This window comes from Aquila chrysaetos, chromosome 3 (genome assembly GCF_900496995.4).
Source record: "Aquila chrysaetos chrysaetos chromosome 3, bAquChr1.4, whole genome shotgun sequence".
NCBI lineage: Eukaryota > Metazoa > Chordata > Aves > Accipitriformes > Accipitridae > Aquila > Aquila chrysaetos.
The window spans coordinates 48,662,414-48,690,030 of NC_044006.1; the positions used below are offsets into that span (position 1 = coordinate 48,662,414).

The 27,617-nt window shown below is 36.3% G+C and overlaps 1 protein-coding gene across 5 annotated transcripts in view; it reads left to right on the forward strand.

The window, feature by feature from the left end:
- THSD7A (thrombospondin type 1 domain containing 7A) overlaps positions 1 to 27,617 on the forward strand; it is a 308,856-nt gene that overhangs the window by 255,301 nt on the left and 25,938 nt on the right. For all 5 annotated transcript variants that reach the window (XM_030008044.1, XM_030008047.1, XM_030008048.1 and 2 more), the window contains 7 exons: positions 4,039 to 4,233; positions 7,622 to 7,885; positions 19,571 to 19,749; positions 23,368 to 23,373; positions 24,074 to 24,207; positions 26,105 to 26,258; positions 27,081 to 27,222. In XM_030008044.1, coding sequence (XP_029863904.1) covers positions 4,039 to 4,233; positions 7,622 to 7,885; positions 19,571 to 19,749; positions 23,368 to 23,373; positions 24,074 to 24,207; positions 26,105 to 26,258; positions 27,081 to 27,222 — 1,074 coding nt within the window. The remainder of the gene's footprint in view (positions 1 to 4,038; positions 4,234 to 7,621; positions 7,886 to 19,570; positions 19,750 to 23,367; positions 23,374 to 24,073; positions 24,208 to 26,104; positions 26,259 to 27,080; positions 27,223 to 27,617) is intronic.

Here is a 27,617-nt window from a genome sequence, read left to right on the forward strand (position 1 = left end):
CAAAGGACAATGGGCAGCTTCAGGTTTTGTACTGAAGTAAGAATTTGGACAGCAGTGCTCAAGAGCAGTATTTACATGAGAAATTAATTTTTTATTGACAAAACAAGAGCCAGAGTCTCCAGACAACTTTATTCGGCAGAAACACATTGTTATTCTCTTTGGCGTGTAAAGAACGCTCAGGCTTTTATTTTCACGATATTATTGGCACGTGCTCTTGCTTAAGATACTTTGTGATAGAAACATTTCATCATGCAGTGTCTAGTCTGCCATGTCCCACAGAAAAAGAAATAAACACGATGAAAACATAGATGAAAACATAGCCTAGGCAGTATTGATAGTAAGTGTAAGAAAAGTTAGTGTCCTGAAATAATTCTTGCCTTTCTAGAAATGAAACAGAATATTTTTATTGTTAAAAATACTTAACAGTTGAAAATAGTGGTATCATCAGTGTGTTGTAAAACAAAGGATGTAGAGCACATTCATTTATAAATTACTTCAGTTTTTAGATGTAGGGGTCACTGAATCTCACATGTCGGTGAAATCTCAGTGAAGTATACTAATGATGGTAACATTGGCAAGGTTTTTATATAAACCCACACATAACAAGACTTGTTAAAATACAGTCTTAGTGTTTCATTATGCCAACAACAAATATATTAGCTTGTAGTCCCTTGTGGCTTTCCAGAAACAATGCTATCAGATAACGTTTTAATTACATGAAAGTACCTTGTCTAGAAAATTTAGACTGTCGTTTACTTTACACCTTTCTTCTGGGAGATAATAGTTGTTAAATACTGAAACAATTTTGTAAGTGAATGCTTTCCATGTTAAATTTGATTTTTCTGTTAGCCGTACTCCTGTTTTATGTTTCCACTTAACAATTACTTGGGCTTAATTCAGTAATAGAAGAACCATGCTCCTTCCACTTACTGCTAATGTTTGTAATAAATATAATGTGGTTGTATAGGCAAAATAATTAGTCCGGCACTTCATGGCTTTATAGCAGTTGAAGACACTTCTCTGTATAGTAAGTTAATCATTGATCTCAGTGACTTTTACAGTATATAATTAAAGAGCCATGGGTTTGATCAGAGAAGCAGGGGATAAGTTTGCCCAAATGAGGTTGTGAGTAGAAAAAGTAACTCCACTAACAGTAAGAGCATTTCAGATGTCAAGTAAGACATTTACCTGTCCAAAACAATGTATTAATGGAATGCATACTGTTGTCAAAATCCCTGCTTTAAGTAATGGAAAAATACCCACTCTTCAACAGTCACAAGGAGTATAAACCTTTCAAATTGATACTTGAATCTGTAGGATAACTATAGGAAAATGGAATATAAAGCGAATCATCCAGGTCTTGTAAACTAGAAGTAACGTGAATAGTTATGGACAGGCACTATGAAAATTAAGATGCAGGAATTGATTTAGTATGCCAAGCTGTCCTCTAATTTGTGTTGTTATTAAGGTGAAATATTTAGGTCTCAAGAATAAAGTTTTCCTGCTCTGATTGCTACAGTACAGCTGACACTTAATCTGGAAAAAACCTACTGTTGATCCTCAGGGGAGCTTCTCACTTGGGTCTGCTTGATGTAAATTAGATGCACTAATATGAGTCTGAAAAAATTTATGACAGAGTGGATATCTGCCCATGGAGTAATGTATAATAACCAAGAAAGATGAGGGAATGAATATTGGCTTTAGAAAAACTCAATTTAGATAGAAAGAAAGAATGTTCTTCAATGGACAATGTTTACGGCCTATCAAAGGACTAGATGGAGAGGCAGTATCTAAAATGGGTACTAAACTTTTGAAGGTTATTAAAAGTTATTGGGTTAATCAGTAGACAGTCTTTTAGCCCTTGGCTGGGTATACTTTTCATTGCTAAAAATGGTGGCCTATATCTCCCTGAGAACTCAGTGAAGATAATGCAATTAGTTTAGCTGATGCATGCACATGCCAAGGTCAAACTCAAGACAGAGGATTTAGGTTTGACCTCTGTGAATTTCCACATCGTAGAACTAGTTTGAACTGTGTTTTTACCTCAGGGAAACCAATGTGTGCTATTAGCAGAGATGAGTATCTCACAAGAATCCAAAACCATAGCCTAGGCTTGTATTGGAAGATACTGGTTTAACTTGTGTTTTTCCAAAGTATTTGTGTAATTTTAGAAATCCTATAGTAGGTACAGTTAACACGTCCTTAAAACAGTTGTTACATGGATTTTCAACTTTTAGATATTTGATTTTGCTCATTGAATCACTATAATTATATCTGAAGAAAAAAGGGTTTCCTCATGTAAACTATACCAATAATAATAGGATTTGACAGAATAATTGTATTAGACAATGTACAGCTGGTCGGTCCCCCAATAAGCACAACTTAATGCACTACTGAGCCTATTACAAACAGTGCTGGCAGCCCTGCTCCAAAGGACAGTCAAGGATCAGGGAAGCTGTTTGCTTAGCATCTCTGGAAAAACATACCCCCCATGCCCCCTCCCCTTCACAGTGTTTCACCACAGACGTGTGGCAAAGCCAATTCACTTGGGACCTTTGGATATGTTTTAGTGGGCATACAGGCTTGAAATTGACCATGTGGGTCATCAAGTTCAGCCTCCTACAGTCATGATGAGGTAGAAATTTAGTTTAGAACTGTCAGACAAAAAAGCTTTTTTCAGAAATCATAAGTCACTAAACCTTTACAGTTACCTTACAGCAATCTAAAAAAAAAAAAATAAAAAGTTTCCTGAACTGTTCTGCCTTTTTTCTCTCCAGGAAAAAAAAGTCACTCATAGCCAGTTTTCTGTTTTATTTTGAAACTTTGCATTCAAACCCCATTTTTCTCCAGCAGTTGAACTTGATTATGCCATAATAGTTTGGTTAGTGAAATTTTTTTTTTTTTCAATTCACATACCAATAAAACAATTATTGTCAGTACAATTGAAGTGTTATCCTTAAATTATGGAGTGGAGTGTAATACAAAACATGATATTCCCTCATATGTGTACAGAATGATATATTGTGTTCAGATGCAATGTTACTGCAACAATTGGTGACACAAATTACTTTCACAGTCATTATGAGATACCGCATCTACTGTGTGCTGTCAGATGCCAAGAAGCATAAATGTAATTCTATTGTGTAAACAAAAAACTAGAAGTTTCCAGTCTTGTTACTATGTATTAAGTTTTGTGTTGTTCTGGGCAAGGAAATAAAGTTAGATTTCCTGAGGCTTAGGTTAGAATAATAGATAAGCAACCATGTTAAAAAAAAAAAAAAAAAATCCATGAGAAACAATAATAGAGCATTGTTAAAGAAGATATTAATGAATCAGCCCTGTTCTTTGTAAATCCTTATGTTCCAACTGCTTCCTTTTGTGCCACCTGAAGTTTTCTTAAAATTTTTTTTTTCTTGTAAGAAAAGTTTCTATTCAGGACATGGCAATCCTGTTATAAAGTTATACCCCTATTGGCTGATACTTCACCCCTAGCAAATATGCTTTGTCATTCAAACCTTTTTCAAGACTAAAAATTGCTGAAGAACATCAGGCAGCAATACTGTTGTGAGTGGTTAAGTGGTATCCAGAACTCAAATATGTTTCTAAATTTTGCCTATCCCTTTTTCTAAAATACATGTTGCTGATAAAACTTCATAGCTTATACACTGTACAGCTTCTTAAAATCGTATTGCAAGTTTTTTAATGTCAGAGTTATAGGCTGTATCTGTAGGAAAAATGATAATGTGAAAAGTGGTATAACAGGTGTGGATAACATGGTGCAACCTTTATAATATTTACAGTTCTCTGTAAGATTATTTTTCTTTCCTGATAAATAGTAATTTAAACAGAATTTCAAAAAAAGTCAGAAATGTTGAATGTATTCATTCAAGGTGTAACTGATTGCAAATATTAAGTTGTTGTATCACTCTTCTGGGCTTTCAACATGATTTTATGGTAGAATATTGTAGACTTACTAAATTGAATAGAGACATTAATGAAAAAAATGCTGAATTAAACTTCATCCCTTTTTGCTTCCAGCAATTACTTGTCGCAGACAAGACGGAGGACAGGCTGACATCAGTGAGTGCCTTAAATACTCTGGCCCATTACCATCCTTAACACAGACATGCCAGATTCCCTGTCAAGATGACTGTCAGTTTACGAACTGGTCAAAGTTTTCTTCCTGTAATGGGGACTGTGGAGGAGTCAGGACAAGAAAACGCACTCTTGTCGGTAAGAGTAACCAGAAAAATAATGCATCTTTTATTAATTATTGCTATTGTTTTGGTTAAAACCTGGGTTGTTCTGAGGTTCCCTTATGAAAAGCAAGTAACGTTTGTCATTGTGGCAGAAAGCAGACCCAATGTCACTGTCACGCTCTATATACTATTGGTGGAACAAAAAAATAACCCCTCAGGAGAGCAAACTCCTGCCATATGTCTAACACTCTTGATCGTGGGGAAGTGGCTAGAGAGAAGATGGGAGAACATAGGAGGCCAGTGTTTCTTCTAAATGGAGCACACATAGTAAACTGTAAAGCAGACCATTTCTTTTCCTGACAGGCAAGTCAGCATTGTCTCTAGTTCCAGGTAGGTGAAAAATGTAAAGCAGCAGAATTAACCAACAATCTGATCCAGTCTGAGGAAATAAAATAAAAAAATCTACCTGCATTTTTGTTGAGCCCTGTGTTATCTTTTCACCAAAAGAGGCACAATTGTTTGCTATTTCAAAGGTTTTCATACCGTGTTTATTCCAAACGCTGCTTCTGCACCCTGCTTCTGTGCACAAAGAGGTCAGGAAGGTTGCTGGTTTATGGTTTATCATTTGAACAGAATAATGTCCTTGAGATTATCTATTTGTGCTAAGCATTTAACAAATATGAGACAGACCTTTGAGGTTACACTCTCAGGCAATTTCTCTGAGTTAATTGAGCTTAAAATATGAAAAAATATGAAAATACATTTTTCAAAAGCGCTTTTTTTTTGCTTAAACTTTATTTTACTGATAGTTTTCAGGCAAATTTTGGACAATTTAGTGAATGTTGAAAAGCATGTAACTCAGAAACACTAACTGATTGTCTTAATGGCGTAAAAAGCCAAAGACCTTGGGGTCTTCAACACGATGTAGTGTAAGACACTCAGAGAAGTCCTGGGGTAGGAAATCTCTTCACATCACTCTCAAATCACTTTCAGTCCCAAATAAGGTTAAACAAGTTTAATTCTACTAAGACACTAGAAACTAGATTTGGAAAACTGAAAATGTAAACCAGAGTGGCCACAGACCCTATTAATTATTTACATTTTCTTGATTTATGTATGTTTTCTCAGCTAAGAGTTTAGGGAGTAGGTCTGCAATTTGTTTTGATTCCTCAGCAACACAGTTCTGTGAACAAGCCGTATCTTGCCATCACTGTCTAACCAGACTGAATTGGGTCTATTTTCTTTGGTTTTGTTTTTTTTACACTGAACTGTAATTGAGAACAAAAATTTTGTTGAAATTCTCCTGGAGCTTTCAATAGAAAACCTTTTAATAGAAAATCTAGTGAAAGTGGATTTTTTTTTTTTTTTTTTTTTAAATTGGTGACAGACCAATCAACAATCATCTGTCCTTAACAGGATCAGGTATTAACCCACTTGCATTCCTCTTCCTAATTCTGGTCTTGCCTACACCAGGACTTCCCTCTTTGATGGTGTTTTGGTGCATTTAGAATTACGATGGCAGCTAAGTGCTTTTCCACCTCTTGCCATAGATCATCATTTTCAGCCTTAAGCTTTGGTTTACCTCTTTTGAACTTCTTAGCTGCAGTCTTGAATGTCAGGTTTATGATTAAGCCAGTCCTTTCCCTGGCTGAATGTTTGCTCTCAGTTCTTTGTGCTCTCCATTCTTCCATTGCCTTTATCCAGCTGCTCAGATCACTACATAAGGCAACACGTTGCTTAATTTTCTGCCTTATTTAGAATGCTCTTAATTTCTGCCCTTGAAAACTCTTGAGGTTTAGTTAACAGAATAAAAGGTTTTCCAATGATGCCCAACTCCTTACTACAAACTTTTCTTTGTTCCACGTGACGGACACCCACTTTGAAACATTTTTTTCTTCAACTTCTTTTTAATATGTGGTGGGTGGTGGTGGTGTTGTTATTATTATTATTACTTCTTCTGCATGAAATGAAGAGGAAAATCCTGCTCTGCTTCTAAATTATAACTGAACTGAAACCTCAAGAGTGAGACTTGGCCCCTGTCACAGCACTGTTTGCTAATTAGTCTGTGTTGTCTGTGGTGGAGGAAAGCTAGCTAAGGGGGGGTGCCCATTAGCAGCCTCAGAAAGAATGTGATAGGATCCAAACCCTATCCCCTGCTCCATACCCTGTAAATCAGAAGACCTATGGACGATGAATAATCCGTGATCTTCAATAGGGCTCACTGTGACTGTCTTATAACTCCAGTGAACTTTATGCCAGGTTTAATTCTTGCAAGGGAAAAAACCCCACTTGACTAACAATTTTTTTTTTATTTATTTTAAAAACAAAGCAAGAAAGAACAGATTCTCTTACCACACTGTTAACACTGAGATACTTCCCTGTCCTGAGTTAAGTTACCTCTTCAAACTTGCTAAGGCTGTGATATGTGCTGTGGTATATTCTCTGTGGCAATGTGTTATCCAGGCTAACATGTAAAGCTGACTTGGAGTGAATTCATAATTATTTATGGTGAAAATGAGGAGAAGAAGTGTATTTTTAGTATGAAGTTGTGTTGTCAAAAGAAAGAAGAACTTTTTCTTAGGTACCTTTTTTCTATTCTAAATGAAGGCAGTAGTAAATATAAGCACTAAGGGTGCTGCAAAATTGTGTCCAGTGCTTTGTTTTGAATAGCAAGGAAAATACTACGGAATGTTAATTTACACTAGTATCTAAGTAACAAGCATTTAAAAAAATACTTTTGCAAAGACTTTGACATTAATATATATGAACTGATTAGTATGGAAAGGAAAACCAAGCAAACTTTACCAAAGAGAAGATTAAAAATAGATTTAATGGGAAGTGGAAGATGAGTGGATGGCTATGCTCCAGTTGGGGAAGGAAAACAAGAAGAGGTTTGAAAAGAAACAAACTCACAGAAGGAGCTTATTCTATTAGAGAGGAAGAACGGTAATTATTAACAAATTTACAATAACAGGTGATGACATTAAAGGATTTTGACATTTTGAAAGAAGGTACAACTGTAACAAAGATGCATGTTACTTCCTTCTGCAATTTCCTTCAACTTGAGAAAGCTTTATCCAGAGACAATTTCTTTTTTACTGGACTGCACACTGCTGATGAAATGGGAGAAAAAGGGTATATTTGCTTAATTGCTAACTTTTCCAAACTGTACTCCCCAAGCACTTTTATCCAAAGTAAATATAAGTATATGGCTTTATTTTAAAAGATGTTGCCTTTGTGCAATATGTAGGCATCCACTACTTTAGAAATTCAAGTAATTTACCTAAATGAATAAACATTAATATAACTAGTTTTAAGCATATGTATTTGATTGCAAGCACTTGTTACAGAAGCCTAAATGAAATTTTGGGGCACATGTAAACTGATACAAACTTTCTAAAATAATTATTTCTTCTTTCTAGGAAAAAGTAAGAAAAGGGATAAATGTAAAAATTCCCAGTTGTATCCTCTGATTGAGAATCAGTTTTGCCCATGTGACAAGTACAGTGCTCAGCCTGTGGGAAATTGGTCAGACTGTATTTTACCAGAGGGTAAGATGGAAGCATTGCTGGGAATGAAGGTACAAGGAGATGTTAAGGAATGTGGACAAGGCTACCGTTACCAGGCCATGGCATGCTATGACCAAAACAATCGACTTGTGGAAACATCACGATGCAACAGTCACGGTATTTAGAAACCTCTTTTCTTTCATCTGTTTACTTATCTGCTTTATTTCATTTAACATAATATGTGTACAGGTAGAATTACCAGATTAATATTTATTGCTTAGGCTGCATTTTATCCCAAGATACCTTCAAACCCAGCACATGTTTTTGCTAACTAACAAAATACTAAACTTAATTTTTACTGATTACTATAGTACAATATTTAAAAGTAAGATCATGGTAAATTACTAACTAGGTATTTTAATAGATAAAAGTAAAATCTTCTTGTTTTTCCTGATAATTGTACCTGCAAATCGGAGAATACAGCCATTTAGAACGGCCAGATGCTCAAAAAATAAACAGGGACAGCACAGGACTATTTTGGAAAGGCTGAAATTATTTCCGCAGATTCTTTAGATAGCTTTAATCTCCTTAAATAGCCTTATCTCTACCATTTCCTCTTTAGCACTTTAACAGGCGTGTGTTGACCTGAGTTTGACAGCACACAACACTTGTAAAACTAGGATGTTTAAAGACTTTATATTCTTTGTATTCACATTGCTCCTGGAGGCAACGGTGTTCCTTCCTAAAGTGGACACATCTATAGTGTTAGGATCAAAACTGGCACTTTCTGATTTTCAGTGAGCCAGAAATGTGCTAATTTACATCACTGACAAGACATAACACTATTCCAGCTACTAGGAAGAAAATTAACTCTATCCCAGCTGAAACCAGGACAGGTACAAAAAGCTGGATGTTAGTCTCAGTGCCATTAAAAGGTCACTGTAAAATTAATTTGTATATGTATTCTACTTTCTAATGTTAAATTAAGATAACAGAAATTTCATTTATTTACTTAGATAAAGCTAAAATAGCTAATCAAAGAAATTGCATGACTTAAGGGGATTTTAATTAGCACTATTAATTCCTGTTTAGAGCTATCATAAATCAGAAACTGAATGTATCAAGCCAAGCTGTAGCATATCTTTGTGATTCGATGGAAAAGTAAACATTCAGCTTAATACCTCAAAACAAAGCTGGAAGATAGTTTTGTGAAGAATTTTCTCCCATGTTTATTCTTATTCAAAATCCTCTTTTGCTGTAGTTAACTCATACTGAAAGATAAGTTTGTATAAATACATCTGAATGACAAAGTCTAAATCCTAAACTCTCATGGGACAGGAAATCTCTCTTTCTACTCTGAGAATGTTCTTTAATTCTGTTCTCAGCTGTTTGCTCTGGGTTGAGGTCTGCAAAGGTTTAGTTTTGTTCTTTTGTTTAGTCTAAAGAGGACATGCTACACTTGCTTAGCCTGACCAGGACCATTTGCCATCGTTGTAGTACCAAAAGACGCAGCTACCTCTAATGACCAGCAGTTGTGTGAGCACAGATCTGCCTGGGCTGGGTAGTTGTCCTGAGGGAATTAGAAAACTCAGAAAGCTGGTAGGGAATGCTGAAAAAAAAGTCGTGGAACAATCTGAATTGTTCAGAAGACATGGTTATAAAATACAGAACTGAAAATTTTTCCTATTTCTTTGTTGATTTTTTTAAACTTCAACTATATGTGACACTATGTTAGAAATTAGCATTCTTTCAGCACTAAGTCCAGAGTGACCTTTGAAAAGTGGAAAATTATAGAAGAACTTAAGTCCATGGGAAACTAGAGGGACTGATGGCCTACTGCCAGTCAGTTTTCGTAGACTTGAAGAATGGAGACTGTAAGGTTTTGTGTCAACATCCAAGGGAAGACACATGAGGGAAGAAGCTGTCTGTCCAAGAGCAAATTGTGGGTGGTGTATGTAGTAGGTAATGTGCTGCTTGAAGTAGCTTGCACAAACAGGTAGGAACTCTTTCTTTGTGTAGAATGAGAATGGACGTAGCTGCTTTCAAGCCCTGGCAGCGCACCTTGAGATGCAATTCCGTTGCAAGAATCAGAGAGATTTAAAAGAGGAGTAAAAAATGGGAAAAAAAGGATATTCTCAACCATCTTAGTTTATAACTCTTCATGATGGCAATTTCTAATCTAATGGGGTTTATAAGTGAATGTCGGCTACACTGACAGTGACCACAATGAATAATAAACCAGCAGAAAAGATACTAACAGTATATTGTTACTATACCTACTATAGGCAGGGCTACCAATTACGTGCTATTAGCACTAGCAGGCTCCAGAGACAACCTTCCCAAAACACAATATCGCATTGCTTTGGTTTGTTTTTTCTTTCTGCAGTTCCATTCCATTTTTCTGACCGGAGATTTGAAGTCTCTTTTAGCTCTCTTTGGAAATGTTTGTGAGTCATTACTATATTTATTGTAGGTTGGGAAGCCTGAACCTTTTGTTTTTGGGGGTTGTTTTGTTCTGAATTCTTTCTTTCTAGATCAGTTTATTAAGGTGTCTGTTTTTTTGATTCCACACACACACCCCTCCCTGCCCCCCATTTCATTACCTGGTTTTGATAGTAAAGCACAAGGCATCTGTGTGTGTTTTCTCATCAGTTCCATTTGAAGGAGAGAGTACCTTTATCTTAGTCCATGGTGTAGTGCATGGGCAGATGAAGCTTGGAATTGCTGTTGAGCTAATCCTGCATTCCTTGCACTTCCTAAAATTGTTTGACGGGAATTTTAGGTGTACAGGGAATGAAGTATCTAACCTGACTTTGATGGTAAGGAATTAAACTGATGCTAAGGAATATGTCACTAAAATTATGGTTTCCTTTCCAGTAGCTCTTCTAGAACAAAAAATCTATTTGATGGGTGTTGTACATAGACATAGTACAGATTATTTCTAATTTATTTTCTGCCTTCAGCATTTTGCCAGTTTTAGCATACTTTTGCAGATACAAGGGGGCTAGAACAAATGGTATAGATGTTTCAATCTAATTTCAGTATATGTCTGCTGCCTTTTCTGAATATCCTCTTTGTATTCACAAATTACGTTCTGATGATTTGTTTTATTTTTCTCAACATGTATAAACTGCTATTTTGCCAGTTAAATCTTATTTTATATCTTGCCAGTATTTATGATGTTTTTATTGCTATTTTCATGCCCTTGGTGTATGACAGTTCTTCAGTTTGGCATCATCTCTAGATTTCAGTGTGCTGTTTGGTTTTTTTCTTTAAGAACAAACATAAAAGCTATGTTATGCCAAACCAACAAGGTACTTCTGTGGTATCACAATAGTTACCCCACCTGCTAGCAAATAAAAGTGCCTCGTAGCTTCCCAACAATCTGTTTTTAGTTTTTCAAGCTAAACTTGACAGGACTCATAATTCAAGCCTGTTTGGGTTATTTTTGTAAATTCCAACAGAGTTGCTTATTTCCCTATGGAAATGGTAACACTGACTTTTTCACTGATTTTTGTAACTGATCCAAAGAAGAAGAGTCAGGTTTGTCTGCTATGTTATCTGCTTTATTCAGAAATCTGTTTTACTGTTAGTTCCTGTGAGTCTGTTATTTCTTTTACAAGTAGTATAGTATGTAATCACAGTTTTTATGGGATAGCATTTGGCGAATTAGCTTGGACTAGGAGAGAAATCGAGACCATTATTTAAGGAAATATGTTTCCTGTGCAGTGTCCAACTTTTACCTGAACTTTTGTTATCTCCTGACACTATGAAATCATGAGGTGGGAAATGGGGATAATTGTACTTCTTCACTTGTTACGACATCCTCTAAATCTGACAGGAGGGGCAAACTACACCCACAGTGATGTTATTAATATATCATGGGATGTGTTGTGTGATATACTAAAATGCACAAGAAAATAAAATTGTAAGACTGTCAAAAATTTTATGTAAATACTGTTGTGTAAATTTATGAGGCCACGAATGGTTCAGTGTTGCAAGTCATGCTGTTTTGAGTGGGAAGAATCAGAAGACAGACCTGCTCTGCAGTGCCAAAAAATTCATAAGCTGTTTGTTTTGTGAAAAGTTGTGTGCTTAGAATCACAATTCAGTTGACTTACTCAGAAAAGAAAAGGTAAACAGGAGCAGAAGAATAAATACTTCAGGGCTCTTTTTACTGCTTGACACATCTCATTTTCAAAAGATTTGAGAAGATTTAACTAACAGTTTCACAGACACTGAGGAGCTAAAGGAAGGGTGTGACACAAGGAAGGCCCTAAATTAGTAGACTCATAAGAGGATTCTTGTGATAATCTTTGAAATTATGGGTGCAGTTTTAAAGTCCCAAGTGCGAACAAGTTTCTCAAAAAGACAGGAGTGACCGTAACAAAAAAGGAAAGGCAAAATATGGTTAAATAAATCTGTTGTTACTTCTAAGTGAGAACACTGGAGAAGCAGAGGGCAGAGCCTTTCTGAAGAGGGTCCTTAGCTTTCTGTAGCTTAACAGGTGCTTCAAAAGAAATCCCAAACTAACAGCTGAAAATAGACCTAAGTTTCAGCTGCAGGGGGACAAGGTGGCTTTTTTCTTATTTTCTTTCAAATTTGAGCTAAATTTATTGATGAAAGAGTTAGCACCATTCAGCAGCCATTTGAAATATCCTGCCACTGGTATTTTTCAGCCATACCAGTTCTGTGGAGTGTGGGCAGGAGCTAACATCTGACAGTTGTCAGCAGATGTGGTAATGTCAGCTAAAAGCAATAGCTGAGCTGCTGTTTACCTGTTTTCCTTAATGGAATACCCATAAATTGCCCTTTCTCTGGCTCCTGCTTTGTTTCAGTACTACATAGGTAATTTTACTGGAGAAATACAAAAATGTATTGTTCGCTTGATAGTCAAGTGTGAGGTTTTTTTCCATTAGAAAAGCAGCAGTTGTTGTTCATAGCTTTATCCCTGTCATCACTAGCATACTAGAGCTCTGTGGATAATGACATGTGTCTGCCAACAATCTGTTTCAGTGTATTTGTGAAAAAAATTGAAAGAGAATCTCTTCATGGTCCCTTTAAACTGTACCTTGGTATTTTCATGACAAAAACTCAAAAGCAGGCCACTGTCATGCTTATGAACTACACTATTTACTCTTCAATATTTAGTTTTCCTTCATCATATATCAGTTAGAAATCATGACCCACATAAGCTGAGCGGTGGTTGTGTTTGTGTGCGCATAGTGAAGGCAAACATAGTAGCATGGCGGACAGATGCAGCATTTTTATATAGGTCGTATTACCATTCTTAATTCATGTCAGTTCACTGTTAAGACCTTAGGCACAGTCAAGCAGGCCAGGATAGTTTGTCTGCTGCCTTATTAGTGTGAGATTATTTCCCCCTTTAGCATTAATTAAATGAGATGCATTGATTTGTGCTGACTCTACAAAGCCCTTTGTGGCTACAAGGCTTATGCGGGGGATTAGAGAGGAATATCTGCGTATCAGTGAATACTTTTACAACAGCTGCTAGGAGTATCAATGTGAATCGAGGAATTTTGTATTTAATTGCTTATGTGTGTGATACTAAAATCTCGTATGTTATAACAGAGTCTACAGGGTCCAAGATGTCAGTTAGAACTTGCTGTATCCACTTGTATCAGGATTTTTTAAAATATTTTTTTTTTTACTTTCAACATTCTAACTTGAAGCAATGCAAATTTACCAACAAAAAAATAGCAGAGTGTTAAAATCTAATTGAGACTTTCTGTTGTGTGTTTATTCTAAAATAAATAAATTTCCCATAGAAGATTCTAATCTAGTACGGTAGTAGGCTTGGGTTCTCAAATTGTTATTAGGATACTTTGCTGTTTCATAGATTGTATCTTTTCTAAGATTTTTTTTTTTTAATATATACAAGATGCAATATTTATCCTGTTGTGTGTTCTCTAGAAATATGCTACCTATAGCCCTGCACCAGAAACACTATCTTAGGCCTCTGCAGTATGGTGCCACCATATCTGCCCCATCAACAGGACATCAGTCATGAAGCAGTCATCCATCAACCTGAAGTCCTGTAGTTAGTACACCAGAGAGAAATGCTGATGCAGAAGATAGTTAAGCATTAACAATTTCTCTCAGGTTTTGAGGTTTTGAAAGGTAATCCTGAAAAAAAAAAAGAAAAAAGTCTTATGGAGTTCAATTTATCTTTCCATGGCAAGGCAGCAATATAAATAGTCTCAAGAAATACATATATTCTGTTAGAAGTGAAATGCAAATAATTGTATATTTCTTTGTCCTGGAAGATGAGATCCAAGAACTTTATATTTCCTTGAAAAAAAATCTGTGTTGAAGAACATAAACCATTCTGACATTGCAGTTTTTTTCTTGGATACATAGCATGACATTTTAGTCATAAAAGCAGGAGCATAACTCTGTCAGTCCTAAGGACAAAAGAGTTCATGTAAACACTTTCTAAAATGTTCTTTATGTCTGCACCCTTCAACTTAAGTTGTCAGTCTGTTCTTAATGTGTTGCAGGTGCAGTCTGTGGGGAAAAATCTTATATCCGCCTACTTAACCTGCTTTGTCATTAGACAAAGTGTGAAGTCTATTAAAGTTCTCCATTATAAATTATCCATTACATCTATTAGTGACTTTGTTCTAGGAGTCCAGATTTTATAGCCAATTAGCAACGGGACAGTAAACCTTTCCCTTTCACTAATGAGTTCAGTTCATAGTCCTAGTGGTTCAAAGCCATTTGTTAAATTGTGGTTCAGTAATAAATCTTTAATGATAGAATGGCCATGTTCTCGCTCATAGTAGACAACTGCCCATTTCACAGCCTTGTGAAGTTCAGCTGACAGGAGCTGAAATAATTGAGAAACTACTGCACTGGGAAAAGGAATAGGCCTTAAGAAATGGGCATCTCTTTCCAATACCCTTCCGGACCATGCAGGGCCAATGCTCTGTACCACAGTATCCCAAGGTCTTAACTTTCCAACATGCCTCACATTGTGGGGAGCAGGAAGAGCTGCAGTAAGCATGCAGTGAAAGACTTCAGTCAGGAGGAGAAACAGCAGGCAAAACATGAACTGCTGATGTCCAGAGAACATATCTTCAACCTTTACAGTGTTGGTCTTCTATTTCACTGTCCCTCCCTCACCTTCACACTCTTTTCTTCAGGTCTTCTTCATAGCCATTTCACTGCTTTCATTCTTTCCTTCTCTCTGCATCTATTGTATTTCTACCTTGGTAATTTCTTGCTTGTTCTTTAAACCTCAAGGTTCTAGCATGACATTTGCTGCAATTATATTACACAACCTGTCCGTGTGATATAATGGTGTGATATTCCACCACACAGATACTCACATGTCCACATATTAGAGGACTGTTTCTTTAATAAGATTTTATGCTAACACAAGGGGCACCCTTTCAAGGATGATTAGATCAGAGTGGAAACAAGACTGGAAATTGAAAAATGGCTGATTCATATCCTTTTCATGTCAGAAACTATGTATCTGCATCACCAGTCCCATTTTAATGTAATATTTCTGGTTTCTGTGTTGCTATGTTTTCCATGTATTTTTTCTATATCACAATATGCTTTCCTCTCACTTGCTAAAATTTTTACAGCATGGACAAAGTTTACAAATATAAGCAACTGGAATTTAACAAAAACAACCAAAAAGAAGTGTATAAACTTTTCAACGTTCCTGAACATCTGCTTTCTTGGATTTGAGGGGCGATTGCTATGAGCTTCTGGAGATTATCATCCTTAATCACTGTAAAAGATATGTTGACATCATACACACAGAAAGGCATCTGAGGTGATGACATGCTCCAGAGAAGCTTTTTCTGAAAAGTACCATCAGATGGGTAGTAAATGGAGTGGAACAAGTAATTTGCAACAAGTAATTTTTTTTTTTTTTTTTTAATTCAGTCTTCTTTCTTGGGTAGAGAAATATCTGCAAGCAATTTGAAGTCTGCTTCTGCCTGGGTTCTAAGGGAGTCCAGTGGCACAGCTAAATGCTAAATAATCTGTTAAGTGAAATAGTGAGACACCTGAAAGGCAAAGAAGATGCCAAGGGTTGAATATGCCAAAAACTTTTTGATGTCAAATATATCAGGGTCATTTTCCATCTACACACTAATTACCTATACAACGCAAATCAGAGGCCACAGTCTTTTTATTTTTTCCCTTTGTTCTCTGTTTTTATTTGTGGGAACATTCTTCATTACATTTCACTGTCTGGTCAGGAGATACCAGTGTAGGCTCTTTAGGGCATTGCATTCTGTTTGTGCTTCACCAAGATACTAGTTTTGGCAGGATGTTAATATCTTTTCTCTTCTTTCTTTGTTTTCTATCCCTATGCAGTACGTCTTTACAATTCTTTTACAATTACTCTATGTTCTGAGCTATTTATTTTCTTCTTCCCTCCACCTGTCTTTTCTTACCCTTTCCTCTATTCCCCCTCAGTCTCTCTGTCATCTTGTGTCTCCTCTGTTGTTTTGACTTCTGACTCTGTCCTGAAAAGTAACTACACTCATTTATTTTCTTTTCCTTCTATTTGGAGAAGGCTTGGAAGCTGTGAAACTCCTTTCTGGATCCCTTTATTCTGTTCATGTCCTTGACCTATTTTTTATCCAGTGTTCTTAGTATACCAGTGGCTAGGATTTTTTTATGCTTGTCTTGCATCTTGCATAATAGTAAGTGGTTTTTCTCTCCACTCTTCAAAAATGTTCCACATTTCCAGTAGCTCCAGGCCTTCCTACCTTGTAGAGCTTCTTTTTATGCCTTCAGTGATTGACTCCATTCTTGTTCTCTTCTTCATGTGTCTTTTCCGTTGTTCTTGTTCAGCTGGTTAATTTTCACATGTAGAGTTTGGGTCTTGATGCCAGCTTTTCCAAGGAAATAGGAAGGAGGGGGAGGAGAGGAGAGCATCATAGGCCAGATATCCTAAAGATGGCATAGGAAAGAGCTGTATGGTGAGCAGAAGCTATTCCATGAAGCTTGTAGGATTAAGGACCCGGTATAAGATTGCAGTTCAGTATTTTTTCATTATAAAGTGGGTGGTAAATGTCAGCTGGCCCACTACATCCTCTCCAAAATGCATTAACATACAAGAAGCAACCTCGTAGTTTTCCATATTATAACTCTTACTAAGGCACTATACCTGTAATACAATGCTCTTCTGGCTTTATTGCATTCTACACCAAACAGTTTTAGTGGCTGACTTCAATGTAGCTGTTTCACAGATAGTGTGCAAAAAGGTTGCTGAGTGGTATGGTTTCATCTGATATTTTATGGAATCACTTGCACTATAGCTCAGTGTAATTAAAATGTTACCTGGGACTTGCTTATAGTATAATGTATTTGATACAGCATCTGTCTGCAAAATTCTAAACATCTTGTTAACCTTTTGGCTAACATTCTTATTATCTCAAAAAAATCTTTATTGTCCTTGTTTGGATGAGCTGAAGGGAAATACAGCAAAATAGTTTCTAATTTGTCAATCATTTTAGTTTAGTATGTTCCACACAGGCTCCTTTTGGTAGGCTACAATGTATTCCCATACTAGAGTTATCCAAGTCCCAAAACGTCTTGATATCCTGGAGAAGATCTTTTTCTATGATTGGGGGAGATTGGGAAGATCCCTTTGAGATTAATTAAAACAAATTTAAAATAGCTCAGAGGTTTATGGAAGTCCTTAAAATAACGTCTTCCTGAAGCAGCCTGTACTGGTTAAAGTTACCTACTTAAGGACGTACAATACATTTAAAACAACTTGAATTTGTTTCTTCCAGACATTAATTATAGAGGCAGAAATTTAAGAAATTATAAATGGCATAACTGTGTTACAGTAGAAAGGTTTCTCTAGAAAAAAAAATACTTAGAATTTATATTGAAAGTAAAGGCAGCATTTCAGAATGTCAAGAAAATTCATAGGGCAGTAAAATCTTCACTTAGTTCTATCAGACAATAAATATCACTAAATACTTATTGCTTGGAGGGAATTGTTTCTTTTAACTTTTTTGTTATTCTCCATTTTCATTCAGTAGTTCATTGATTCTGTGAGTATATGGTTTTGTATAGCACCTAAGAGGGCTCATTAAAAGCTCATTTCTGGTGAAGATTGAGAGTTTGATATTTATGCAATCAAAGTTCAGTGTAGGATGGGGCTCTGAGATAGGGTGCATCTGATTTCTGAGACTTACTCAGAGATGTCAGGTAAGGTGAAATGTAATCAATCTTGCATTTACTACTGCAGGGCAATCTATGTCACCACCTCTGATACGCATGATATGATCTTCAAAAATATATTTTGTCTAACACAGTGTACCTTTCATACGATATCACTGAGCTGATCAATCAAATGGCAAGAAACATTTAATAAATATGCTTGTAATTCAAGCTAATAATGTTCTAGCCATTTTAAGGAAGATACATTTGGTGAACAGTAGTTTTGCAGTGCTCAAATTCAGGATGTGCTCTGTATATTTATTTAACTATTTAACACTTCCAAACAGAGGAAAGCTATATAGGATAAAATCATCACCTGAATTTGACCATAAAATATTCTGAATGTTACTGTATGTTTAAAAAACCCCAAACACTTCTGTTCTTCATATCTAAAACAAATTAATTGAAGCAACTAGTAATACATATATAGAATTTAAATCTTTTAGGTGTTTTGATTCTCTACACAACTTGTGATTGTCTGGTATTGGTTGCTTTTAGAAGAGACAGAATAGCTTTACTTAGAAGTACAGTTTAAAAACATAAAACTGCTAACATCAGCTCTGATGAAAATGACAGTGGTTGCTTTCAAACTGAAACAAAATCGAGATATGTGAGAAACATTTGAAACCATGCCTAGCAAACTGTGCCAATCATTTGAGAATGATCTTACCCAAGTAAGTGTTAATTTTGCAACTGTGTTCATCAAATATTTTAATTCACTTTTAAATGCATTGACATTGCACATGCCAACAGTAAATACATTGCAGATCTGACACAGGAACGGGGAGAGGAGAGTTCATATAGGTTTAGGGTATAGTTGTAGTAAAAATGCAGTAAAGGCCAGCTTTTTATTTGAGGTTTTATAGCTTCTGCTGTAAATATTGCCATAAATGATACTTATTGTAGAGGTATGACATATGTTGCTTTTGAAAGAAAGACATTTTCACTTATTTAGTGAATTGAGGCCTCATGTTACTCCCTGCAGACCATGTCATGCCCCTTTCCAACCTCTCAGGACAGATGACTTATCCAAACCAAACATCTGTTTTTCCATTCAGTGCAATCATTCAGTGTGCTACTGGGGGCAGATGGTTGTTAATCGGCAGATCATTAATGTGGCAGGCCACTCTCTCTTTCTAGCCTTAGAAAGGTCACAAGGTGTTAAGTTCCCTTGCTCCAGGCTGGTAAGATGCATATCTTTTGATTCAGTTGGATTTTTGATGTATAACTGCAACTGAATTACTTGATACAATTATGGAGGAGCTTTTAATTAAACCTTTTTTCCTTAAAAAAAAAAAACCAACACCTGTTTTTACAGTGTAAGAATGATGCAACCAAGAGACGGTTAGTGCCAATTACACTGTAGCTGTCAGAAAGTTTGAATGCTGAAATCTGGGGAGTGTGAATCCTAATCAGATAGCAGTGAGGATGCTCAGCTGCTACTCTGACACAGTCTGCAGCTATATGTGTCAGTTTTCTGCAGAATTTAATTTAGCCCTAATGATGAAGAAATCTCTCTATTCACACAGTCCTGTCAAGTCAAACTTTGGACAATCTAAATGAAGTAGACGAGGGCTTCAGGGAGAAGTGGCAGAGTGACATGCTGAAGAGATTTCACTTTCTTTTCCATTCACACAGGTTATATTGAGGAAGCCTGTATTATTCCATGTCCCTCAGACTGCAAACTCAGTGAGTGGTCCAACTGGTCTCGCTGTAGTAAATCCTGTGGGAGTGGGGTAAAGGTTCGGTCTAAATGGCTCCGTGAAAAACCCTACAATGGTGGAAGACCCTGTCCAAAGCTAGATCACGTCAATCAGGTAATGTGATTTATATTTACATTATAGAGATAGCTTTTTCCATACCTCAGATAACCCTTTTAGCTGTATTGTTTTTTCATGTGGAAAAACTATACAACATAAAGGGCAGATGCTGGTAAGAGGAGGACTATGTGTTGGCTTAGATTTCCTCAGTCAGCAAAGGATCTACCTTCATTACTTCCTCATCTGCAAGAATTTAGCACATTATCTGAACTGCAGGTTGGAGACAATAAAACATTCTTACATGCAGATTGTGAAGACCACGTGGCTGAAAATCTTCTCTTACAATGGGTAAAATATTTCATTACAGATGCTAAAACTGGTAAGATTCTTAGTGTCATTCCCTGACCATCTCAGATCAGAAAGCAAATTAAAACTTCTCAAACGCTTACACAGTATCATCTCAGTGTCCCTTAGTAGGTTTTAGTCAAGCAGGAGCTTAACCTTCTGGGTACACTTGCCCTGACACTGCAGTTCCAGTCAGGAATGCACTTCTGAAGTCAATCTCCCAGTTGTCCCACTAACGGCACTTGATTTTCCAGTATGGAGCAGTCTGCCTGCACAGTCTGGATCCTCTTCAAGTGAAACTAAGCCAGAAATTGTGATCCAAGAGCACACTGGGAGTGCTTTGACCACTAATGAGCATTTAGTCTTTGGGACCAAGTGTAGCACTAGTCCAAGTCAAACCCCTGAAGCTTGTTTGCTCCTGTTTGCTTGGGGAGTTTTAGAAAGAAAAACCTTCCTTGTCAATTAACTTATGCTCTTCAGAGTTGATTTATATTCATATTACTGTTGAATTTAATTTAGTCTGCAGAGGCATGTTAAACAGCCACACGGTCTTCTCTGTAAATATTCAAAGATTGAAAAAAAATGTGCTGTCAATTTTCATTTGAATAAAAATGCATGTACTTGATATTATCCTATTGACATTTTGCTAGCACAGAGTGAAATGGCTTGTTGATCTAATTTTCTACTTTAGAGAACATAATTAGTTCTAATTTAGAAAATAATAAGTGTTAAACTGCAGCTAATAAACTAAGTTTGTGAGCTTCTTAAAATACAAACTAGAATGAGGGTTGCTGGATTTGGGTCAGCATGTAAATATGCTTTAAATTAGGAGGAATGTGTTTCAATAGGAGCAAATTATAGTCTATACAGAAGTCTTTTTCCTTCTTTAATATTCATGTAGTACATAATAGGCTTGTATTTTTCTGCATCAAAGGTGATTTTGCTAGAAGGCTGTTAGCCACTTGTATGCAACACTATTGCCCTCTACCGGTAGTTTGACTCGAATTTGATTTGCGATTTTACATGGTAGTTGCCAAATAATAATAGATGATTCAAAATGTAATTATTGTAAAAATAAAATTGAAATATAGTAATTTCATGAGAAGGGAGCTCTACAGATAAGATAGGAATGTCAAAGAATATAGAGGCTGTATCTTTCAATTTTAAATACATTCACTGTCAATTCAGAAACAAGCAGGGAATGCACATGCATTTTAATTTTAAGTGAATTATTTAATATAAATGTGATCCACCATTCATTCAGCTGGAAAACTACTGACTTTTCAGAATACTTATTTCAATTATTAAATGTAATTTGTTTTATTTATGTATTTATTACTTATATATATAAAACGCTTATTTGCATACATACAAAGCATAATGGTTAGACTGGGTCTTTGGTGCCCACAAGTATGTGGAAGATGATGTACAGAGGGGCTATGCTATAAGCTGAGATCTAGGAATTATGAACTCTGAGGAAAGACTGCAACATGTTGTCTAGCCAATGGAAGAGAAGATGGGAGGGAGGATGCTGGCAGTCTGCTAGCATGTGTGTACATAAAAGGCTGTTGCAAAGAAGGAGGAAATAATCCATTTTCCATGGCCACCGTGGATAAGATAAAAAGCAGTAGGCTTAGACTGCTGCAAGCAGATTTGGGTTAAGCCTTGGGAAAACTTTCTAATGGTAAGGCTAGTGAAATATGGAAATAAAGTGCTTAAGAGGTTTTTCAAGTTTTAAGAGCACGTTGTTCAGCATCTCTCAGGGCTGACATGTATGACTGTATTTTGGAGAGGGACTGAACACAGTGAATGCTAGATGTCTCATTGAGCGTCTTTCCTCCTGGGCCATGCATACCAGGGTGACTCCCAAACCACACTCCAACTGAATGAAGCTTGCTTAGTACTCACTTCACTAGGCTAAAAATCTTCATAATTGCAATAATAGTAGAGTCAGGTTTATTATAAAAGCATGTCAATGGCCTTCAGAGGATTTCAAATGAAGAGGCTAATCTGAGACTGTTAGAGAAAATAAGGACATCCCTTTCTTCATTGCCTTCAGGCATTATTTGCCCCCTTATCCAGCAGGTGGGTATGCGATCCTTACACTACCCAACTGCCATGGCCTGCAGTCATAGTTACAAAAATGCCAGTAGGGTCAGGAAAACACCACTAAACACATGAAATGCAATATAGAGTTCTCCTTTGCCTTTCTGGCAAGATATCCAATTTTTATGTTACTGGAAAGGCTGTTGAATATGCGGAGTTTATGTATTTCTTCTTATGCCAACCAAGGTGAGATATATAGAGACGTTTCCCTAAATTAAGGCTTCCCTATTCTCATTTTGGAAATCCTGGACAAGAATAAGTAAAGTGCCACTTCCCATGTGACTACAAATTGTGCACGAGTCCAGTACCTTCCTTAACATGCATTTACACCACCCATCTTTATGCTTGAGTTAATGCTAGTGTAGTTCAAAGAAAGCCCAAATATGCTGCCTATGCTTGTCTTCTTGTGCGTGGGCTGATCAGCTGCATAGTGATATATCAGACTCTATATGCATTCATTGTTCAAGGCATTATTTTTTCAGGGACTGAAGGTATTTTGTTGCAGGTTAACTGATAAACTATCAAACCATCAGCCCTCTTTTTCTACCCAAGAAGTGTTGTTGAAAAGAAATCAAGGACTTGTTTAAGGCAATGTCTTATATTGTCTAGAAATATTAGTTGTGCCGACTTGATACCCAGAATGATATGTGAAGTTAGCTGGTATAAGATAAATTTGAGGCAATGGGCTTTAAGTAACCTATGCGTAATTAAGATACTCAATGAAGGACTTAGGAACTTTGAAAGGATGAGAACTGCCAGTTCCTTTTATTCCCCTGAATCTATTGCACTTAATGCTGTCAGAACAATTTCAATTAATAGAGAAGTCCAGTATCCTCCAAAACCACTGAGGATTTTCTCTTGTCTTAGGGAAACTGGGTTCCCTACTGTGTGAAGAGTTGATGCTCATTATAGGCAAAAAGGGAAAACAGTTTTATCGTGTGTTAGGGACTGAGAAAGAGACTGGCTAATTTACAGTCTCTTCCCACCAGTTGTGATTTATAAACTTTTATTTTCTTCCAAGGGTAAACTTCTTGCAAAAATGCCTCATGACAGTAAGGGAGATCCAAGAGGAAAAATTGAATGCCTTTTGTTTGGCAGAAGTCATAGAATATTGTTTGTGATAAAAGCTAAATGAATGCCATTTAAATACCTATGCTTCACTCTAATAATTCTTTCTTTTTATCTTTGGTTTTTCTTTTGGGTTCATGAAAATACTTTCTTCAGGCTCAGGTAAGAGTTTCTAAAATAGAGAGATAACCTTAACATGTGCTTCCTGATTGTGCTCCAATGTTTACGTTTCCTGTCCTTTTTTTGTAATGTATGTTTGAGAAAATATATGGAACACTGTATAAATTACTGTATGAGATACTATTTCAAATTTGTATTCAAATTTAAATGTAATACTAATGCTGGTACACAAATATATTAGAGTGATTTTAAGTATCCACAATGAAAAATAAAGTATATATTGGGATAATTTACCTTGAGCTCACCTCTCTTTAGAAATACAAAACCCCCACAACTAATAACAGTGGGATGGAATAGTTGAGGAGAGATGTGAAAGATAGAAGTAAAGTTTTAGCAGAGTTTTAGCAGTGTTTTAGCAGTGTTTTTCTAAAAGATATACCCGTGAGCTAGCTTAGTTACAGATTTTATGTTAGCTGTGTTGATGTCATTGGTGGAAAAGGCATAGCATGGGCTTAGAGGCAGAGAAAACCAGGGAATCTGTCATTAGATGTCTTAGCTTCTGACTTTTTGTTATTTCTGTAGTTTTCTATCAAGTATTTTATCTGTATTATTACTACAGCCTCTAAATCAGCAAGCTTACATTTGTTGTTCTTACCAAAAAGAGCATTAACCCTTTTTTGCATGATCACTGTTGCATGTTTATCTTGTGTGCAACGAAACTGACACTCAGTGTGGATTCCAGGTATATGAAGTAGTTCCCTGCCACAGTGACTGCAGCCAGTACGTATGGGTTACTGAGCCCTGGAGCATCTGCAAGGTGACGAATGTGGACTTAAAAGAGAACTGTGGAGAAGGTGTTCAAACAAGGAAAGTCAGGTAAAACAGTATTGCTCCTCCTTCACTTTAGAGAACCTTCACTTTCAGTCATGGCTGTATTTAATTTGATGTAATTTTGTGTAATGTAAAGTGCTAAGTCTAGCTGTAGTATACCAGACCAGAACCCTGGCTGATGTAAATCAGAATATGTTCATTGAGTGCAATATGGCTCTGTCTACTGGTTACGGATATAGACCTTGATTCCTGGTTTATAAACTAATGTATATTGTACTTATACTGCTACAAACACTGTAACGTATGATTTTAGTCCTTTTCTGAAAGGTTAAATGGTCCTTTTTCTATATGAAACTATGATTTAAAAACCCCTTTTAAGTACATATGCACTTGGGAATAGTAGTTACACTTATTACAGGAAAAAGTGACAAAAGTGAATGAAGTGCAATAGAAAAATCCAGACATCATCTGTTGTTTATTGAACCTGATTTAGGCATCTTGTATGCTTGCTTATCATCCTAGACCTCTAATCAAAGGTTAATTAAAATTAGTCTCACATGGTGTGGTACAACAACAAGTAAAGCAGTACATGGAATTTGGGTTGGTTGGGGTTTGTTATATTATTTTTTTTTAGTGGCTAACCTCAAAGTGACATACAATTTGGGATTATAAATCTGAATAATAAAGCATAATGTGAATTCAGTTTGAAGGTCCAAAATGAGAGCTGTATACAGTGAACTGCTAAATGTTCTCTTTTCCCTGCCACAAATGCTTAGAAACTGGCACATTTACACGATTTTGTTCACAATAGCACTGTTTCCTCAGTGTAACCATTTACTTCAAGAAGGTCAAAGTCTTAGTCTTTGCTTGACCAAAGCTAGAAAGAATATCCATAACTTTTCTCACACAGTAGCATCTAAACAAATTCCTGTAAGAATACTGTTAAAAAACCTCCAATACAAAAAATCAAAATTACTCAGTGTTTATGTTGAAAAATAGACTTTAGCACTACCATCAAAGATAAAGAAAGTGTTTTCAGCCCTTTGGGACTAAAAATATCTAACTTTTCATTTATTATCACATAATGCCATTAAAGTACTAATTCTACAGAGCTAATATATGCTCATGCTGCATCTCTTGTGTTTACCTTAGAACAGAAAGTGTTTCAAAAATTAGTTTAGTCTGATAATGTAAGATATTTGTAAAAAATTAATGTGGTCAAATGGAAGAAACTCCGAATATTTCTATGTGTAAGAAAGGCTTCCTCTTGATATGGGCTTTTCTCTTGCAATTCTGGAAAACAGATGCAAGCCTCTTAATTTGAATGATCCTAGTCATGTACTAGTTGGTCTTCTGCTGACAGGTGGAAGGGATAAGCTAATAGTAGATGCCACAGCATTGGAAATAGTGTGGAATGAAGACTGTCATCTTCAGCTGTACAAAACTAAGCATATTCATTTCTCATCTTAACTGGGCTTCCATCTGCTAATTTAATATAATGGTAATTAAAAAGCATCTGTGTAAATTAGGGATTAACACTAAGAATATAAAATTTAAAAAGTTTTAATAGTTCTAGATTTAAAAGTATCAGTTGACACATGCACAAAATATGTCTAAACTACAGATGATTTGCATTATTCTGGCTCAGAGGTAAGCTAATGTCAAGTAAATAATGTACCCAGAAACTCTCAGCAGATCACTGATAAGAACTGTCTAAATTCTGTGCATTTCTTTATATGGCTGTCCTCTGTAAAAATGAGGATTATTTTTGGCTCTTCAGCTTTTCTTGGATATACATAGATCAATACTTAGTTCTGTTACTTCAATTACTTCATGACTGTTATGTGCTGACAAAATGTTAAAATGCTTCAGATTAAGGCGGAACACAGTTACTGTACAAAATCCATGGCAAATGTAGTTTATGTGCAGTTCTTTTTTCCAGGTGCATGCTAAACACTGTGGATGGTCCTTCTGACACTGTAGAGGACTACCTGTGTGATCCTGAAGAGATGCCACTTGGTGCTAGAAAATGCACATTACCATGTCCTGAGGACTGTGTTATGTCTGAATGGGGATCATGGTCTCAATGTTCTTTGGTAAGAAGTATACTGAAGTGTAATATTTATAGTTTTAGGAGGATACTTTAAAAATGTATACATGACATATTGTGCAAAGATGCTGAATTGAGCAGTGGTTACACGTGTAAATTTGTATCTCTACTGTCATATTTAGGATTTTTGATAATTGGTTACAAATAAAGTGTGCCAGTATTTTCCATTACGTGAAATTGTTCCAAAACACAAAATATAATATGTCCCCAGAGGTCGTTCTTCAGTGCTGTGTGGTTTCTGTGTGGTGGAATAGCTTTGGCAGTGGCTTGTGAGTCTCTCTGTAGCAGTTCAGTCACTGTTCTAAAAATTTCACTATTCTGTAACGAGCAAAGTCTGTAGATCAAGACTGAGCATAGAAAGATAATTTTGGGTCTCCTCTCCCCTTCTGGCCAGCAATTTCAAAAAGAAATGTCGAAAAACCCAAACCAAACATAAAAAAGTGTTTCAGGACCTCTGAGTACTCAGGCTCTTGTGCGCTACGCTATAGCATTTGGAAAATGAGTATCTCAATATCCAGTTTATGAGGGAAATAGTTCCAAAGCACTAGTACTGAAATAGGAACTAGTTAGGAAAGTACCAAGGCATTTCCAAGTTAGAAGATATTTCACTTTGGGTGGTACCAAGGTGAAAAAGCAGACTAAATTCTCTCTGAAATAACAAGGAAATGGTTTCTTTTACACAACAGCATGAGCCCATTATTTTACATTTGTGTTTTGTGAAGGGATTACTTGAAAGGTTGTTATAATGTTGCATGAAAAGGTATCAGGGTACCAAAATATCAAAGCTGTTTCCAATCTCCCTTTCAAGCCATGCAATGGAAGTAGTGTCCGTGAAAGGTCAGCTGAATCCCTGAGACAACCAGATGATGGAAAGTCTTGTCCTGCTGCCACCGAGACAGAAGTCTGCACTTTGAACAAAAACTGCTACCACTATGACTACAATGTGACAGGTATTTGTGGTGTTCTGCTCCAGTGACAGCCTGGGACTATGGCTTACTTCCATTCACCTTACAGGACAGATTTTTCAGCTTTCTGTTCTTATCCAGAGGTTGCTGTGGAACTTGTACTGAAAACTGATTCAGGCTATTTGATCCAGATAAAATATTACTGGAGGCTTTGCAACTTGGGTGAAGTGTGCATGCTGTAACTCCAGGAAATTTATTTCTCCGATCATTTTGTGATTTGCTCAAAATCCATACGGACGAAACCAAATATGAACTTTTCAGGAAGGCATCATGGCACTGACTATTTGCAGTAAAAGTCTCTGTTTCCAAAAATGTGTAGCAGCTGGGCTCCGTGAGCCTCTGCATTTTGTAAAAGTTGCTTGTGAGGATTATTTTAGGCC